The following is an 18,308-nucleotide window of genomic DNA, read 5'->3' on the forward strand; positions in this document are numbered from 1 at the left end:
ACCAAGGCTGCTACAGGCACTATGGGTTCAGTCTCAGCCAGCATGAACTTAAGCTTCTAGGTGGGTTTTTAAATAGTGACTGAAGTGGTTTCAAAGGCCATATATTCTCCATTTGTCTGTATGTCCCCAATGCCCCCACCTCCTACCGAGCATCTCCTGTAAAGACCTCCTTGCCCCCGGAGGTCCGGACACAAAAGTTCTGGTGCTGGCTTTGGTGAGTGAGACCCAAGCACGTCCCAACCTCAGTTCTGACCCAGCTCCCTCCCTGTCTGTGAGATGAGCAAGCCCTCCTCCACCCTGAGGATCTCACGATGTCCCTGGAAGGTCCAGCTCAGCACCTGTAGGTGCCCTGCTGCAGGCGGAAGTCCAGCTTCTGTCTGTCCTTCCACCAAGCCACGAGGGGCTTGGGGGAGCCACTGGCCTCACAGGGCAGTGAGGCTGGGGTGTGAGCAGTCAGGATCAGGTTGGAGGGGCCGGGGGCGATGGCTGGAGGCTCTGGGGAGAAAGCAGTGATCAGGATACAGGGTGCGGAATGCGGGCAGGGGCAGGGGGTCTGGCGGGGATGTGCCCAGAGACGAAGTCGAGGAGCAGGGTTTACTCTTATCCCTTTCAATCCACCCCCGAGGAAGCAGGGACTGGGAGGCAGGAGAAACTCCTGGAGCGGGTCTTCCAATGGGCTCCCAAAGCTGGGGTGATGGGACCTTGGCTCACCCTTGAAGTTGGCATCTCCCTAACTACCTCTCCTTGAATGGGGCCTCCAGGGCAAAATTCCCCAGCAGCTTGCCTGAGGCCAGATTAGAGCCTCTGGCTCAGTGATTCTGAGTGTTATACAGCTTGTACATCTTTTATCACTCAATATAATAGTATAGTAGTAAGTGTACATGTTTGCATAAAAACAAATATGCATCCTTGAGTATACACACTCAAAACTTTTAACCAATGGGCTTCATGGTCTAAAGACATTTGGAGACCGTTGGTCTTGGCTCCTACAGCTAGGATGACCCAGAAACTAAGCAGGACCCCACCCAGACAGGGGGTGGGTGCTGAAGGCAAAAAACACACCTTCTTCCCTTGTCTACCTACCGAAGACCCGGAGGTCACGACCCTGCCGATCTGAACCTGCAGGGTTGGATGCCAGGCAGAGATAGTGACCGGCGTCCTGGGCGAGGACTGGCTGGATCCTCAGGGAACCGTCAGGCAGAACTTGAAACCTGGAACACAGGGAGGGGACCCCTGGTGGTGTCTCCAGCAAGACCCTCCCCTCGGTCCCTCACTTTTCCAGCAAGAGGATGCCAACTCAGGAATCCTGCAGGTTTGAGGCCAAGGTCAGGGTGGGGTGGGGGTCACGACCATGGGCAGCAATCCACATGGTAACCTAGAATCAGAAAGGGTGAGAGGGGCTGCTTCTGGCCTTCCATGCTCCCATCTAGACCCTGCCTCCCCTCAAGAGCCAGCAGGCAGTGGTACCCCCTCTCTTTCTGAGAACAGCCTCTAGATCAGGTCTGGCAACTGCCCTTTCCCAGGGGCCTTGTCTGTACTCTGTGATCCCACCCCTGGCCACAGCCGATTGGACTGGGGACAAACACGCTCCGCAGGCTGGCCAATGGAATTCTCTGAGCTGGGAATCTGGAACTGGGATTCACAGACAGCTCTCCAGGCTCTGCAACTTGTGTGAACCAAGGAGTTATCACTTGGGCGGGGTGGGAGGCTGGTGGGGGAGCATCCCTAACCTGTTTACAGAGAAAGAAGGCATAGAAAATTGATCTGAGGGACAGAGAGGCCTGAAACCCGCACACGGAAACAGAGACTAGCAAGCAAGAGTCAAAACCAGACACAGACAGACAGACAGACAGGAGTTCTCAGGCCTTTAACCAATGGGCATGCCTGCCTTTGGGTTCTGAGAAGACTCATGTCCTTCCTGCTCCAACTGCCCAGGTGGGCTTCCATTTACAACCTGCAGAGAGGGCTCAGGTACCCCTCCCTAAGGCCCTCCCTTGCCAGCACCCACCTGGGGCTCCAGGGATCCAGGGGGACCCCGTCCTTTCGCCAGCTTACAAGGGGCTTGGGGGCACCATTTGCCTGGCAGGGCAGCAGGGTCGTCTGGTTCACGGAGGCGTTCACTATAGGCGGTCCTGGCTGGATGGTGGGCACCGCTGGAGGAGGGGCACAGAGGGAGCGGGTGCTGGGAGTCCATCACTCTCTGGAGAGTGGGCAGGGTGGGTGGGGTGGGAGCACTCACTGTGGACCTCCACGTGGAAGGCCAGGCTGGTGCTGCCTGCCGCGTTGCGGGCTATGCAGCTGTAGTTGCCGCTGTCAGCCGTGCTCAGGGCCTGCAGCTGGAGGAATCTGCCCTCCTCGGGGAACTGGGTGTGGGCATCCGCCTGTAGAGACCCCCCACGGTGGCAGACCCTCACCAGTGTGGGGCAGGGCCTGGCCAGCCCCCCAGGCAGCAGGGTCACGAAACCAGTGGGACTGGCCCGCAGCCCCTGCACTGGTGCCCAGCTGAGAACTCTCTGGGGAAACAGGCTCCTTTGGGAGGGAAGGGCATCCTCCCTGGAGCTCTGCCTTCAGGCCTGTTGCAGGGGGCTCACGCTCAGACCAGGAGCTGAAGCCTCCCTCAGATCTACAATCCTGGAATCCACTGCCGTAAATGGACTGCATTTCAGGGGTGACACAGAGAACCTCGAGAATGGGCCCCAGGCCATACAGTCACAAGGCCTGGCTCAAAGGTACAGTACAGACAGGCGTCAGAAGTCCTGAGTGCAAACCTTAGCCTTGTCTCAGTGGCCGCATAACCAATATGAGGTGATAATAATATAACAATTTAACAGGGTGGAGATACAATTTAACAGTCAGGAGTTATGCACAGTGCCAGCAACGAACAGGCTCCTGGCACCTGGGAGCCAGTCTGCTCAGGGTCTGGGGCCCGAGAGGGACAGAAGGCAGCGCCCCAGGGTGCCCAGCCTGGCACCCACCTGCAGCAGGATACCTTCTCGATGCCACTCGATCTCTGGCGCTGGGTCTGCCTCCACCGAGCACTCTAGAACCAGCTGTCCTGGGGCCAGGCCAACCACAAAGCGGGGGCCACGGGGCCCAATGACATTTGGGGGGGCTGGTGGGGCAGGCAGAGAGGGCATGAGAGATGGACTTGCCTCTGCCCGTCCCATCCTGCCTTCCTCTCCTGCCCCACTCCGGCACCCCATACCTTGAACTCTGACCTGGAAGCTCTTCTCCACTTCACCGGCAGGGCTGTGGGCCAAGCAAGTGTACAGCCCAGCATCGCCCACCTGGGGATGGAGCAGGGTGAGCAGCTGCCTCTGGCCCCAGCCTGCCCGCCTCCTGACCTGGCTTCTCACCTACAAAGCTAAGGGCCCAGGACTCAGACTCAGGCCACAAACCCATTCTCCTCTCTGGGACTTTCCTTCCCTATTACTGTCTCACCCTTGTTTCAGGGCTAAGGTGGAGCTCGTCTCCTCCAGGAAGTCCCCCTTGACTGTACCAGTTCTTTTATGGTTGGGCTAGGGATTTATCTGGTTTCCGCATCAGCCTTGAGTCAGACCTGACTGGGGGTTCCCAAGGGCATGGCCCCAGGCCAAGGGGGTCATCTTCACATTCTCACACCCCAAACAAAAGTGGAGCTTGGCCGAACCTTGCCTAGTGCTGCTGGGCCCCTGCCCTCCCCTCTGCAGCCTCGTCCCATGGCAGCTGGGGCAGCCGCACCTCCACACTCTCCACCCGGAGCACCCGCCTGGCCCCTGCGCCATCCTCTGGCCTGCTCAGGGCCTGCCCATCCTTGTGCCAGGTGATGTTGGGTGCAGGGGTGCCCCGGGCATCGCACAAGAGCTCCAAAGGGGTTCCAGGGGTCAGCAACAGTTCTTCGGGCTGGTCTGAGTCCTCGATGTAGGGGGGATCTGCAAGACACCCCACCCTGGGTCAGCCTTGGGGACATGCCAGGAGCACTGGGAGCTGGGGCTCCTCCCCTCCCCCACCATCCCGATGCTGACAGAAGATGGGGCCGCAAACAGGCGGTGGTGATCGAGTTGCTGCTGCTGATGTTTAGTTCTTCACTCGTGTCCAACTCTTTGCGACTCCATGGACTGTAGCCCACCTGGCTCCTCTATCCATGGGATTTCCCAGGCAAGAATACTGGAGGGGATAGCCACTTCCTTCTCCAGGGGATCTTCCCTACCCAGGGATCAAACCCATGTCTCCTGCATTGCAGGCGGATTCTTTACCACTGAACCACCAGGGAAGATCTGGTGATGGTGTTGGAGGGTCCTAAAGGCATCAGACCACAGGCGCATCTGCCTGGGGCAATTATTTGTGCTTTAAAACCAACCAGGAAACAGTATGAAGGGAGATGCATCTTTTCAATGTGGCACAGCTCTTGCAAAATCTTGTGCTTGAGACCCAGAGCCCCGAGACCTCAGTGGCTTTTTTCCTTCTTTACAAGGTTTGGGTGATGAGAGTGGGGGGCACAGCCCCAGGGGAACAAAGAATCTGGGCCCCCGGACACTGCAGCCGGGTCAGCAAGACCTGTTCCCTAAGCCCCAGTGGGCCTCTGGGGTGCTCACCTCGCTCACCACCTTCTCCATCGCCCCCCCACCCCGAGGACTCCTCTGCCACCCCAAGCCCAGAAAAGCTGGCACTGGGGGCAGGGGACTCACCCATCACTGTCAGCTGGAAGTGCCTCCTGGCTTCCCCTGCCTCGCTCACGGCCACGCAGGAGTAGGTCCCCGCATCCCCCGCTTCCACTGCCTCCAGCAGCAGGCCAGGCCCGTACTCCAGGCTCTGGGGCAACAATGGTTCCCCATCCTTCATCCATGACACAAAGGGCAGGGGGCTTCCCCGGGCTTCACATGGGAGGAACACCAGGGAGCCATGGACCACCGCCACGTCATTCTGGAACTCGACCGGCTCCAGGACTGGGGGCACTGTGCAGAGCCAAAGAGTGGGCACGAGTCAGTTTATCTGATGCCAGGTGGCCCCTGGACCCTTGCACAGGCTGTAACTATTGGCCAGAGTGCCCTTCTCCCGGTCTATTCCTTCTTATCTCCAGTCCTCGACTTAGACCTCACCTCCTCCAGGAAGCCTTCCCTGAACCCCCGAGGCCAGGTGAGGTGCCCTCTCTGTGCTCCCCTGGCATCCTCTCCTTCCCCTGGTATCACCAGTCATCTGGAATTTTAATTGTCTTTCTACAGAGCTGTTTTCCTCACTGACCTCCTAGTGTCAGCAGCCACCTCTGCTCACAGCCATATCCTGGGCGGCCCTGGCACACTAGTGTCCAAGAACCACTTGTGAGATCAGTGAAAGAGTAATTGAATGAACCAGAGGCTGAGTGTGTGTCTTGCCTTGACACCCCTGAGGGCCAACCCTTGGTTCCATACAGATGGGCAGAGGGGAGGGGACAGGGCCTTGATTCTCACCCCAAGGCCAAAGGACCCGGTAACCCACCCCCTGCTCCGTACCGAGCACCTGCAAGACGAAGTGCCTTTCAGCCACACCTGCTGGGCTCGCGGCCACACAGGTGAAGACGCCCGAATCTGCCAGTTGCACCTGGGAAATCCTGAAGCCCTCGAGCAAAGCGGGGGATGAGAGTGGGGTGGGGGGAGAAAGAGAGAGAGGGATTCAGTCCCCCTTCTCTTCCATCCTGTCCCCAACATCTCACCGGCCAGAGGGGTGGGCTCTGAAACATACACCTGACCAGGCCTGCCTCTGCTTAAACCCCCAGAAGGAAGCCCAGACTCCCCACCCCCAGTGCTGCCGCCTTCTCTTCCCATCTCACTCTGCACCCAGACTTCCTGCTTCCCAAATTCTGAAGCTCCACCATCCCTCCCCAGGGTGGCCTGCTATCCCCGAACCCTTTCTTCTAGACAATTCCGCTCAGCTTTCAGGACTCATCAAACATCTCTACTCACTGTCTCCACTGCCTGAACCCCTACTGTCTGTTGAACCCCCTTTCACCCTGACCACTCCTCCTGAGTTGCCTTTGTCAGTGTCCACAGTGACCCTGAAATGTCTGTTATACCCGCCCTAATGCTGGCAACCTGGGCACAGCCCACACTCGCTCCCCTGGGGACTGCAGCCTGTCCCGGCTTCCAACACCACCTGTTTGCTGACCATCTCCAGCACCTATCTCTTAAACTCCCAACCAGAGTATCCAGTGCATGGTTTCCACCTTTCCTTATGTCCAAGAATCTCTCCAGCCAACATGTGGGAAGAGAGCCCAGGTCTCAACTTGCCTCAACCTGCTTCTCCCACTGTGGACCCGTCTCAGAAAATGAGAACTCAGCCTTCCAAGTTCCCGGATAAAGACCCCAGAGCCCTGCTCAACTCCACCCACCATCTCTCCTCTCTCCACGACACCACCAGCTGGACCACCTCCAGCACCCCCGTCACATGGCTCTGACCCAGGCCCCCCCACCGCCTCTCACCTGGATTATGACCGAAGCCCCAGCACACCCTCCTACTGAGCCCTCAGCGCTATAGTCTGCTGTAAAGTACAGTCTGCCTACAGTACAGTCTGCTGTCCACACTGCAGCCTCAGTCACAACCCCAAAGAAATGAAAGTAGAAGCTCAAGTGAATATGTGTACTGCGATGTTCACAGCAGCATTATTCACACAACTGCTGAAACGTGGATGCAATCCAAGTGTCCACTGATGAGTGAGTGGATAAAGGAAATGTGTTCTACACATACCACTTGATATTATTCAGCCTTAAATATCAGGGAGGAAAATTTGACACAAGCTACAGCATGGATGATCCCTGGATTGCAAAGATCCCCTAGAGGAGGAAATGGCAACCCACTCCAGTATCCTGGCCTGGGAAATCCCCATGGACAGAGGAGCCTGGCGGACTACAGTCCATGGGGTCGCAGAAAGAGTAGGACACGACTTAGTGACTAAACAGCAACATGGACGAATCTTGAAAACATGATGCTAAGTGAAATAAACCTGTCACAGAGGACAACTATTGCACGATACCACTTACAGGAGGGACTTAGAATAAGGCAAATTCATAGAGACAGAAAGTACAATGCTGGATGCCAGCAGATGCGGAGGGGGTGGGGAATTGGTGTTTAATGGGTCAGAGTTGCAGTTTGGGATGATGCAAAGGTCTGGAGAAGGATGATGGTGATGGCTGCCCAACAGTGTGAATGTCCTTAATGCCCCTGAACAGTGCACTTAAAAATGGTAGATTTTTCTATTATGTATATTCTACCACTACAGACACAAAAGTCGAGCCACATCATGAGGCTTCTCCGCTGAAAACCCTCTCAGGGCTCTCCGTCTCTCCTTAGGAAACCCAAGTCTTTTGAAGCACCTATAAAGCCCTATGTCACCTGACCGACCTCTCCTTCATTAACCCTCCGACTCTGTTCCTAGAACACACGGCCACATGCCCACCTCAGGGCCTTTGAACCTGCTCTTCCCGCCTGGGGGCTCTTTCCCGTGGAAGCCACTAGCCTCCCCTTCTTATCTCGTTCCACATCTGCTCAAGGGTCATCTCCTCTGAGTCCCTGCCTCTGGCCACCCTAAAACTGCCCTCCACGGCCACTTCCTCTTCCCTCACCCGAGCACACATCTCTCGTGACATGTCACTTTTATACTTGTCTACTTTGCATCCCCATCCATCCCCACAACTAGGGTGGAGCAGAGGCTTTGTCTTGCTCACTGCTCCATCCCAGTGCCTGGAACTGCACCTGGGACAGCAAGCACTCCGGAAGTGCTGCTGAATGCGTGAAGACTTTGCTCAGGTACCTTCTTCCAGGAAGCTTTCCCTGATTTCTCCTACCAGGGCTAGGGTGAGTCAGGTGCAACCAGATGTCATCACCCGGATCTGTGCCTCCCCCACTGGGCTGTGAAAACCTGAGGGCAGAGGCCACTTTCATTTCTGGAGTTCCATTTGGGACCTCTCGTCCCCCTCATCAAAAATGTCTATATGTTTATATTATTTTCAGTCTAAAAGCCATTCAGTTGTGTTTTTAAGCAAGCCGCTTGAGGAGGATGTCTGGGGTACTGGCTGGTGGGCCAGGGAACCGCCACCTTACCGAAGAGTGCGGCCGGAGCTGTGGAGGTGGGTGCGGTAGGAGAGCGGAAGGGGCAAGCCGTCCTTGAGCCAGCTCATGTGGATAGGCGGGGAGCCCCGGACGGGGCACGCCATGCTCACCAGATCGCCAAGCCTGTGCACCAGGGTCCCCGCACCCTCTGGCCCCTGCTCGATGGTGGGAGGCACTGGTGGGTGGGCAGAGAGGAGAGAAGGAGCAGTGACGGGGTCAGAGAGCTGGACCATAAAGAAGTCTGAGTGCCAGAGAATTGATGCTTTCAAACTGTGGTGCTAAAGGAGACTCCTGAGAGTCCCTTGGACTGCAAGGAGATCCAACCAGTCCACCCTAAAGGAAATCAGTCCTGAATATTCATTGGAAGGACTGATGCCGAAGCTCCAATACTTTGGCCACCTGATTCAAAGAGCCGACTCACTGGAAAAGACCCTGAGGCTGGAAATGATGGAAGGCAGGAGGAGAAGTGGGCAAGAGAGGATGAGATGGTTTGATGGCATCACAGACTCAGTGGACAATGAGTTTGCCCAAGCTCTGGGATACGGTGAAGGACAGGGAAGCCCAGCGTGCTGCAGTCCATGGGGTCACAGAGAGTCGGACACGAACGAGCGACTGAACAACAACAAGAGGGAGGGGGTCAGGGGAAGGGAGGTGGGCCCCCCTCCAAGGAAGTCCCAGGAGATGGCACTGGTACCTAGACTTCTGCCACCAGCAATCATCAAGTGGCAATCACCACGTGGTTCTTAGAGCCACATCCACCCCCGGTGAGGAGGACACCCGTGGTGTGGGGGTGTGGCCTCACCCTGTGGGTCTCTCCTTAATCCCCTGACTCACTCGCTGTACCCCTGGGGCAGTTGTGCCCCGGCCTGAGGAGGAGTCAGAGGCCCAGAGAGGCCAGACATGCCCGGCTCGCAGAGGGGGCGTGGATGGAGGTTCACAGGTCCCCCCATCAGGGCCCTGTCTGCACCCTCCAGACGCCCCAGGGGAGGCCCCATGTTGGCCGGGCCGCTGCCATCCTGGGACGGCTGGACTGCCTGCCTCTCCTCGCCCTCAGCCGCTCACCCAGCACGTTGACGGTGTGGAGCCTGGCGTCCTCGCCGGCCGCATTGCGGGCCACGCAGGTGTAGGCACCCGAGTCCGAGGCCCTCAGGCCCTTCAGCACCAGGGAGCTGTCGTCCAGGTAGAACCTGTCACGGGGAGAGAGAGCCGGGAGGCAGGCGTGTGAGGACACGCAGGCTTGCCGCCTGGGATGGGGAGGGTGCTGGCCAGGCCTTACCGGAGGTGGGGGCCCACTCTATGGTCCAGCGGGCCGCCATCCTTCAGCCAGACCACGTCCGGTGGGGGCTGCCCGTCGGCCTCGCAGTCCAGCTGCACGTCCTGCCCCTCCAGGACGCTGTGCTCCTGAGTGGTACCTGAGCTCCGGATCTGGGGGGCCACTGTGGCAGGGGCTGCGGTGAGGCCCTGGGGTAGAGGCAGGGCTGGTGTGTGTGGGAGGGTGGGACATGGGGGGCTCAGGGTGCAGACGTACCCAGCACGGCCACCACGAAGTCCTTGTGGGCCTCAGCCTGGGCGTTCTCGGCCACGCACGTGTAGGTACCAGCCTGGTCTGGCTGCAGGTGACTCAGCTGGAGGCGGCCCCCCCGGGAGACCATACCACGTGCCATGCTGCTCTCTGCAGGAAGGAGGGGCATGGCTGGACTTTACCTGCTCAGACCCATTGCCTCAGGTGCCACTATTGGGCCCAGACACAAAAGTCACGTGACTCCCTGGGAGGGTGGTGGATCCCCACTCACAAGGCTGGAAAGACCCCGGGAACCCTTGAATTACCCACCCCTTTCTTACTCTCATAGGGAAACTGAGGCCCAGACATCACAGCCTTCCCCAGCCTGGGCGCCTTTGATTGCTCCAGTCCTTATAACCAACCCTTGAGTACACCCTTCCACTGGGGACATTTCTCCCCAAGGGATCCCACTCCCTTTATTGTCAAGGACTTGCTCCTCTTCCTGTTGACTCTCGGGCCCAGCTCATCTCCCACCTCCTTTCCAATCTTTCCCCCCGCCCCCGTGGATCACGGCAAATCAGCCACTCACTGACCTTGATGTGAGTCAATCGAGGGGCTCCTCTGAGCCTCTGCTCAGACTGCACCTCCCACCCCCGGCCTGGAATGCCTCCCCCTCATGTTCTGCAGCGGCACCTCTGCCCCAAAGTCTTCTTTAACTGCACCAGCCCAGGCTGGTCTGCCGTCTCTCAGATCCTCATCTGTCCAGCCAGCCTTTCAGCACCAAATGTATTGAGCAACTACTACATATCCAACAGTGAGCTCAGGAATCAAAGATGGGTGAAAGGTGGTCCCTGTCCTCAAGGAGTTCAAAATGCATCAGAGACAGTGACACAAGCACAAGCCCGTGTGAAACCCTGACGGAGCCTGGAGAGACGAGGCCGGGCTTCTGGAGGAGGTGAGTCTCAGCTGAGACTTGAAAGTTGGTATGAATCAGCCAGGTGAAAGTGGAGGTGGTTCAGGGAGCCCAGGGTGGGTATTTCAGGAAGGAAACAGCATGTGCCAGGAGCTGAAGGCCAGAGAGGAGAGAGCCCAGAGCAACTCCACTGCCAGGCAGATATCAAAGAGGAAGGAAAGCATATGCCATGCGCTTGTACAAGAACATTCACGCATGTTATCCCTCACAGCCAAAGGTGGAAACAACACAAATGTCCAGATGGATAAACAAAACGTGATATATCCACACACTGGAATGTTCAACCATAAAAATGAATGAAAAAAAAAAGCGTAAAGGATGAAGAACTGACACATGCTACAACATGGACGAACCTTGAAAACATGGTGCTAAATGGAATAAGAGGCCACATGTTGTGTGATTCCACGTGTTACATGAAGTGTCCAGAACAGGCAAATTTATAAAGACAAAGTAGGTTAGGGGGTGGCTAGAGTGGCTATGAATGAAGGTAATGGTAAGGGATTTCCTTTGGGTGGTAAACATGTTCCAAAATTATAAACAACAAGGTCCTACTGTATAGCACAGGGAATTGTTCAATATCCTGTGATAAACCATAATGGAAAAGAATGTTAAAAAGAATATGTGTGTATATATATATATACATATATATATATACATATGGGCATGCATGCATGTTCAGTTGTGTCTGACTCTGCACGCCATGGACAGTAGCCAACCAGACGCCTCTGTCCATGGGATTCTCCAGGCCAGAATACTGGAGGGAGCTGCCATTTCCTTCTCCAGGGGGTCTTCCCCACCCAGGGATCAAACTCACATCTCCTGCAATGACAGGCAGATTCTTTAAGATTCTTTACCACTGAGCCACCTGGGAAGCCTATATATATATATCTATGTATATATATATCTATGTATATATATCTCTCTCTATATATCTCTATATATACATATATATATATAACTGAATCACTTTGCCGTACAGCAGAAATTAACACAACATTGTAAATCAACTATACAACTATACTACAATAAAAAGGAAAAATTAAATACACAGTTAAAAAAAATGTTCCAAAATTGATTGTGGGTGTGATCTGTGAATACACAGAAAACAACTGAAGAATACATTTTAATTGGGTAAACTGTATAGTATGTGAATTGTATCTCAGTAAAGCTGTTGTTGAGAGAGACAGACAGACATAGGCACATGCAAGGAGCTGAGAGCAGCTGGATCTGTCTGGAGTACAGAGCAGGGCAGAGAGGGGCTGGCCCCGGCCAGTGGGCCCTGGCCCTGGAGGGCCTCCCGGGCTGTGGTCCTGAGGACTCCAGCCACGGAAGGATTTTCAACAGATAACTGACGCACCCAGACCTGCCCTTTGCCATCCCTTCTGCCCCAGTGGAGCCTGCATTGAGTGAGGCCTGGACGGGGCCCAGGAGACGAGTGTAGGGGCTGTGCCCTCACCCAGGGGTGTGGACCGTGGGGGCTGAGATGGGAAAGGCTATGGGGGGGAGCAGGGCTGGCCCCAGAGGTGTTTACATTGACAAGACGAGGCACCTACTGACTGGTGGGCGGGTGGGTTAGGGGAGAGTAAGAGTGGGGTAAGCATGAAGCCCTGTATGGGGGTGACCAAAAGCTGGGCTGGACAGAGCTGAGGTGCTGGAGGAAGAGCAGCCTTGGGGGCCAATGTGGAGCCCAGGGTCAAGCCAGCTGTACCCTCAGCACTCACTCTGTGTTCTGTCCTATGGACACAAACACAGGAGCCGCCAAGCCCCCATATGAATGGTCCTCAATGTTGGGATTTCAAGGCCAATGGGGTTGACAGACAAATGGGGGAATGGATCAACAAGGTGCTGCCAGCTTTTGATCTTTTTGCTAAGCAAGTACAGTTACAAATCCAACCAACTATCCCCTTCAGCTTTCATGCCATTTCATTAAATGAATTTGTTGTTGTTGTTTTAGTTGCTAAGTCGTATCTGACTCTTTTGCGACCCCATGGACTGCAGCCCGCCAGGCTCCTCTGTCCATGGGATTTCCCAGGCAAGAATACTGGAGTGGGTTGCCATTTCATTCTCCAGGGGATCTTCCCAAGGATCTAACCTGTGTCTCCCGCATTGGCAGGCAGGTTCTTTACCGCTGAGGTACCAGAAAAACCCCAAACAAAGAAATACTTGGCACCAAAATGATAAGGACTGATGGACTCACCAACAGGCATCCTGTCCTTCAGCCAAGTGACAGTAGGTGCAGGGACCCCGGTCACATCACAGCTCAGGACCAGGGGGCTCCCAGCCACCTGGCTCACGGTCTCCGTCTCTGGGTTCTCAAACGTTGGGGGCACTGCAGGAGAGAAGCCAGATTCCCAGAGTCCTATGACTCTGCCCCCTACTTCCTTCCTCTCAGGCTGATCAGGGATGCCTGAGAAGCACTGCCCTGTGGTCAGGAGCTGACATTTTATGTTTTGCCATTGATGCGGATGTGAGTTGTTTTATTCACAAACGTAAATACGACCAGCAGCTGGCTATTGCAAAACGTTTACAAAGCAGAGCCCAGAGGGGGACCACTTAGCCCAAGGATGGTAAACATGTGACTATTACACCAGCAGGCGTTAACCTAGGCCAGGGCAGACATCACTAATTGATCCCAACACTCTCCTGCTCAGCCAGCATGAAGTCATGCACCACAGGCAGCCACTGCCAGTGGAACACAGATGGCTGTGCTCAGGATGAAACATCTTCTCTCTCAAGGACCAGACATTCCACCCTCCCCCTGTTCATCAAGGTGGCCATCAGGAGAAGGAGCTATGAGCTTTGAGCAGCAGACCTGATATCAACAATTTTCAACACCAATATTCAGTATGGTCGGGGTTGGATCCATCCACTGTCCCCATGCTGGGGAAGCTGCAGGCGTTGGCATCTGCAGCAGATAGCGGGTGTCTCTCTACCTGTCCTTCCCATCTAGCACAGGGTCACTCAGGTAGAAACTACATTTCCCAGTCTCCTTTTCAGCCTGCTGTGGCCAGCTGCTCAAGTTCTCTATGTATGTTCATTTCTGCTTCACAGGCTGGAATACAATGCAACATGTGTGTGCTGAATCACTTCAGTCGTGTCTGACTCTGTGACCCCATGGACTGTAGCCTACCAGGCTCCTCTGTCCATGGGATTCTCCAGGCAAGAGTACTGGAGTGGACTGCCATACCCTCCTCCAGGGGATCTTTCTGACTCAGGGATCAAACCTGAGTCTCTTATGTCTCCTGCATTGGCAGGCAGTTTCTTTACCCCTAGCGCCACCTGGGAAAGCCCAAAGATGCAATGCAGACGGGGACAACCCCCAGGCAATGGGAGATCAATAGGATGGAAGGATCTTGGTCCCTAAATCAGTATTTGGTAAGTCCAGAGCTACCCTCCAGCCCAGACGCTCACTTCTAAGCTTTTGGATGAGAGAGGTAAACTTCTCTCTTCCTTGATGCACTATATTTTGGGGTCTTTTTGTTACACAGCTGGGTCTATACCCTAACTGATACAACATCTGACCACAAGAAAATCTGGCCAAGGCTTCATCCCTTGCTTCCCTAGGCAGTTCCGACAAGCTCTCCCTTCACCCCCAGCTTGAGCCACCCGCAATGAAATGCCCAGCTATGTTCCATCTTGGGCTGCTAGAGCAGGTGCCTCAGGGCTCTGGTGGGGATGACATGGCCCCAGGACCCGAGGGTCTGATCTCTCAGGCTTCTGTCCCCGTGCTCCCATCCTGGGCCCTGTGCTCAGCTATTTCTAGACACAGTCATGGCAGACCACAGATGGAGCGCTTTCTGTGTGCCTAATAGGCAGGGCCTGTTTTTGGCTCCTTTTACTGAAGGTAAATCTGAGGCTCAAAGGGACAAGGTCACTCAGAGCAAGTCATCAGTGGAGTCCTGTTCAGATCCTGGTCTTTTCAATTCCAGATCTTGTGCCCTAAACACTCAGCAACACGCTTCCCTTTTCAGCCACTGCCCTTCCCATCCTTCGTAGCCCCATGTGCTGCCAGGGGTCCCACAGTGGTGCTCGCAGGCTGGCCCCCAGCTTACCCTGGACCGTGAGGCTGAAGGCCCGCATGGCCTCCCCGGCTGCATTGCTGACTCTACAGCTGTATAAACCTTTATCCGACACCTGGGACAGAGAGCACGTGATGACAGTGTGCTTGCAGTGGGGGTGGGCTCCCCCAAAACCTCCAGGCCCCAGAACCTTCCAGAGCAGGACTCCCCAAGTATACTGGTCGTGCCTGGGGCCCAAGGGGAGATGGGACCTTCTGGCCTTTCCCAAAGCCTAGAGATGCAGGAGGGATGAGAGAAGGTGGGTGCAGAGGACCCACACCTCACCCTCCCCTGGGCCTCTGTGCCAAGTGAGCCAGGGGGAGAAGGTTCCCTCGCTGTGGGGATGGAGCTGAACCTGGAGAGGGGAGCCCTGGGTACAGTTCCAGAGGAACAGCAAATATTCACCTAGCGGACACTTGTGGGTATCTAATCCACACCAGGGAGGGGAGTGAGGAGGAAGAGACTCCCCGGAATTCATAACTAGAGGGGCCTGGAGAGGCTTCTGGATCCTGGGGAAACAGGCGGGCAGCAGGGCCCAGATCTGCTTGAAGTCGTTCTGAGGGTCGGTGTCGAGCCAGACCTGGGGTCCGGTGCTCTTTCCACATCTCCCGCCCCCGAGGCTACCAATCACCTTGGATTGGGGCCCTTTGGGCCGAGGAGGCAACAGCCCCCAATCCTGCCATCCAGATGCCCACCTCCCCCTGGTACACCAGGAGGTGACATCCCCAGGGCTGCCCAGGGCTGCCCGTACCACCAGACAGCTCACCTGGGCATCCTGGATCTCCAGCCTCTGCCCACCCAGCAGAGCCTGGGTTCGCTCTGTCAGGACCAGGGGTTGCCCGTCCTTCTCCCAGACCACAGTCGGCTCGGGGAGCGCGTCTGTCTCACAGCTCAGGACGGCCTTGTCCCCCGCACTCACCAGGACCGCATTCTGGAGTCTGCTGGGCACCTGCCTGAAGGTGGGGGGGACTGGGGCAGGAGAGGAGCCGAGTGAGGGGCCGAGGCCTTCCCCTGTCCACCCTAACCCCCTGCAGGTTAACTGTCTACGGAGAGAAAGGGTCACACAGCGGACCCCACCCCAGGGGATGGCACAGACCCAGGGGGCTGGACTAAGAGAATCCAGGCCAGCGCACCAAAGACCTGCTGGGTGACCTGGGAAGTGCCCCTTGCCCTCTCTGGGCTCAGCCTCCCAGTTGGGGTACATGCATGCTGAGTTACGTCGGTTGAGTCCGACTCTTACGACCCCGTGGACTGTGGCCCGCCAGCCTCCTCTGTCCATGGGATTTCCCAGGCAAGAATCCTGCAGCGGGGCTCTGTTTCCTTCTCCAGGGGATCTTTCCGACCCAGGGATTGAACCCTGCATTGGCAGGCGGATTCTTTGCCACTGAGCCACCAGGGAAGCCCTGGCACTGGGCTAAATGTTCACATACCATCATCTAATCCTTAAACCAACCATCACCTTATAGTGATGGGAGTCTCAAGGCTCAGAGAGGGAGAGTGACTTGCCCAAGGTCACAGAGCAAGAAAGCGCACTGCTGAATTTCAAACCCAAGGGCGTCCAAGACTAATAACCAGGAACCTAACCCACGGTGCCCCTAGATATCACTGCAGCAGAGGGCACAGTGTGTCCCAGGCTCCCCCGGGGCCGGCTGTCCCTCTTCTGACTGTGCTGATGGAGGGGTGTGAGGGCTGATGGAAGGAGTGGGGGACAGTGCAGGTGGGGGGACAGACGGCACGTACCCAGCACGCTAAGCTGCACCAGCTTCTGGTCTCGGCCGGCGGCGTTGAGGGCCTCACACACGTACATCCCAGAGTCCGATAGCTGAGCCCGAGCCAGCTGCAGGGTGTGGGTGCCTGCAAGGGGTGGGGGGGGAGCCAGCGCTTGGCACCCGTGAAGAGGCCCCAGTCCCCAGACCCCACACCCACAATCCTAAAGCCCTCCCAGACCCCCAGTTCTAGTCCCAGACTTACTAGTCCCAGAGAGGCTACTTGGCTTCCCCATAGAGCCTCTGAGCCGGGCCCCCTGCCTCAGTTTACCCACCCGGCAGGAGGAAGACCTCTTCTCCCAGGGAGAGGGTCCGGCTGTCCTTGTACCAAGTGACCTCGGGGCTGGGGTGAGCACGGACGTCACAGGGGAGGGAGACGCTGCTGTTGAGGGTGGCGGTGACCTGTTCCGAGTTCAGACCTGCGATTCGTGGTGGGACTGTCCCCGCGGGGCCACCGAAATAAAGAAAGACATGACAATGCAGACCGGCAGGGAGCCGACGGCCACAGGGTGACACACGGGGCCTTCCGGGGCTCCTGGCACTTCAAACCAGCTCCTATTCATCTTCCTCATCTTGTAGAGGAGATCGTGGGGCTCAGAGGTCAGAGAGGGAGAGTCATTTTTCCAAGGTCACTCAGCTGCTCAGTGGCAGGGCCAGAATATCCATTCAATTCAGGCGTGAGTCCTAGACCTCAAGTTCCCAACGCCGTCATCCCTCTGCCCCTGAGGCCACAGCTGCCCCATGTCTGGAGCCAGAGCTCTCAGCCCCTGAGATGCACATGTCGCAGGAACGCAGAGGTTGAGAGGGCTGACTCCAGGGCAGGGAGACCCGCACTGAGTGGCATCTCCGAGCCTGTTTCCATGGCCCTAAAATGGGGCCCACCTCTCAGCTTTGAGCCCAGGAAAGTAAGTCCCCTCATAGTAAGTGATCAATCGTGGTGCTGGAAAGGTCTCGCTCTTCTGAGAGCCTCCGAAGTTGCTTAAGATGATCTAGTGGCCAGGTCCCCCAGAGCTCTCTGTCCTGGGGCAAGGTTGGCACAGGCCCAGAGCCCAGGACCCTGGAAGGACCACGGCGGTCTGCCTGTCTGCCTGGTGAGCCCACGGAGCGCACCAGGGCCGACCCAGAGGACCAGCCCCTGCTCAGCTGGGGAACCCGCAGGGGCTGCCCGCTCGCCCGGCTCACCTTGCACCCTGAGTGTGAAGAGCTTCTCTGCGGAGCCCGCTGGGTTCTTGGCCACACACATGTAGCTGGCAGCGTCCGCCGCTTCTGCCGTGGAAACCTGAGGGTACATGTCGCCAACCTGATGGCCCTGGGCCCCTCAGGAACTGCGAGGGCTCCCTCCCACCCACCCCAGGCACAGCAGGCACCAGGCGGAGGCCCCTCAGAAGACCATCTTTGTCTACATGGAGCAATGCTTAGGGAGGTCACCCCACGTCCAGCTGGGGCTTTCTGTGACATTCAGGGGGTGTGAGGCTGACAGATGAGTCCTTGTAGCAAACTGGGTGGTGACAACGGTCCCCTCCCCCAGCCCCGAGGAGGGTGCTCTGTGCTGTGCTGGGCTCCAGGGGTCCATGTAGGGGTGTCTGGATGCTGGGGGCCCGAGGTGCTGCCTGAGGTCCCGGGTGCCCGCACGGCTCTGTGGGCATCCGATGGCCTTCCTAAGGAAGGCTGCCCTGTGCCAGGCTGGCTCCAGATGTGCAGCCTCTGCTCCTGTTCAGGGGCCACGAGCAGCCCTACAAGGCTCCTCTCATACGATTCTTTGGCGAATTAAATAATTAAGTAAAAGTGAAAGAAAGTAAAAGTGCAAGTCGCTCAGTCGTGTCCGACTCTTTGCGGCCCCATGGACTATACAGTCCACGGAATTCTCCAGCCCAGAATACTGGAATGGGTAGCCTTTCCCTTCTCCAGGGGATCTTCCCAACCCAGAGACTGAATCTAGGTCTCCCTCA

General features: G+C 56.6%; 1 protein-coding gene across 1 annotated transcript in view; it reads right to left on the minus strand.

Annotated features, from left to right (window-relative positions):
• HMCN2 (hemicentin 2) overlaps positions 1–18,308 on the minus strand; it is a 170,601-nt gene that overhangs the window by 29,156 nt on the left and 123,137 nt on the right. The window contains exons 57-75 of the mRNA XM_081594769.1: positions 17,542–17,638; positions 16,635–16,796; positions 16,334–16,447; positions 15,360–15,562; positions 14,588–14,669; positions 12,733–12,864; positions 9,590–9,733; positions 9,338–9,497; positions 9,124–9,248; positions 8,053–8,236; positions 5,469–5,566; positions 4,668–4,934; positions 3,721–3,911; positions 3,206–3,287; positions 2,976–3,112; positions 2,240–2,381; positions 2,009–2,153; positions 1,084–1,211; positions 339–495 (exon numbers count right to left, since the gene is read on the minus strand). Of these exons, the coding sequence (XP_081450895.1) occupies positions 339–495; positions 1,084–1,211; positions 2,009–2,153; positions 2,240–2,381; positions 2,976–3,112; positions 3,206–3,287; positions 3,721–3,911; positions 4,668–4,934; positions 5,469–5,566; positions 8,053–8,236; positions 9,124–9,248; positions 9,338–9,497; positions 9,590–9,733; positions 12,733–12,864; positions 14,588–14,669; positions 15,360–15,562; positions 16,334–16,447; positions 16,635–16,796; positions 17,542–17,638 (2,750 nt within the window). The remainder of the gene's footprint in view (positions 1–338; positions 496–1,083; positions 1,212–2,008; positions 2,154–2,239; positions 2,382–2,975; positions 3,113–3,205; positions 3,288–3,720; positions 3,912–4,667; positions 4,935–5,468; positions 5,567–8,052; positions 8,237–9,123; positions 9,249–9,337; positions 9,498–9,589; positions 9,734–12,732; positions 12,865–14,587; positions 14,670–15,359; positions 15,563–16,333; positions 16,448–16,634; positions 16,797–17,541; positions 17,639–18,308) is intronic.

The sequence above is a fragment of the Giraffa tippelskirchi genome, chromosome 4, assembly GCF_054371585.1.
Source record: "Giraffa tippelskirchi isolate mGirTip1 chromosome 4, T2T-mGirTip1v1.2.pri, whole genome shotgun sequence".
NCBI lineage: Eukaryota > Metazoa > Chordata > Mammalia > Artiodactyla > Giraffidae > Giraffa > Giraffa tippelskirchi.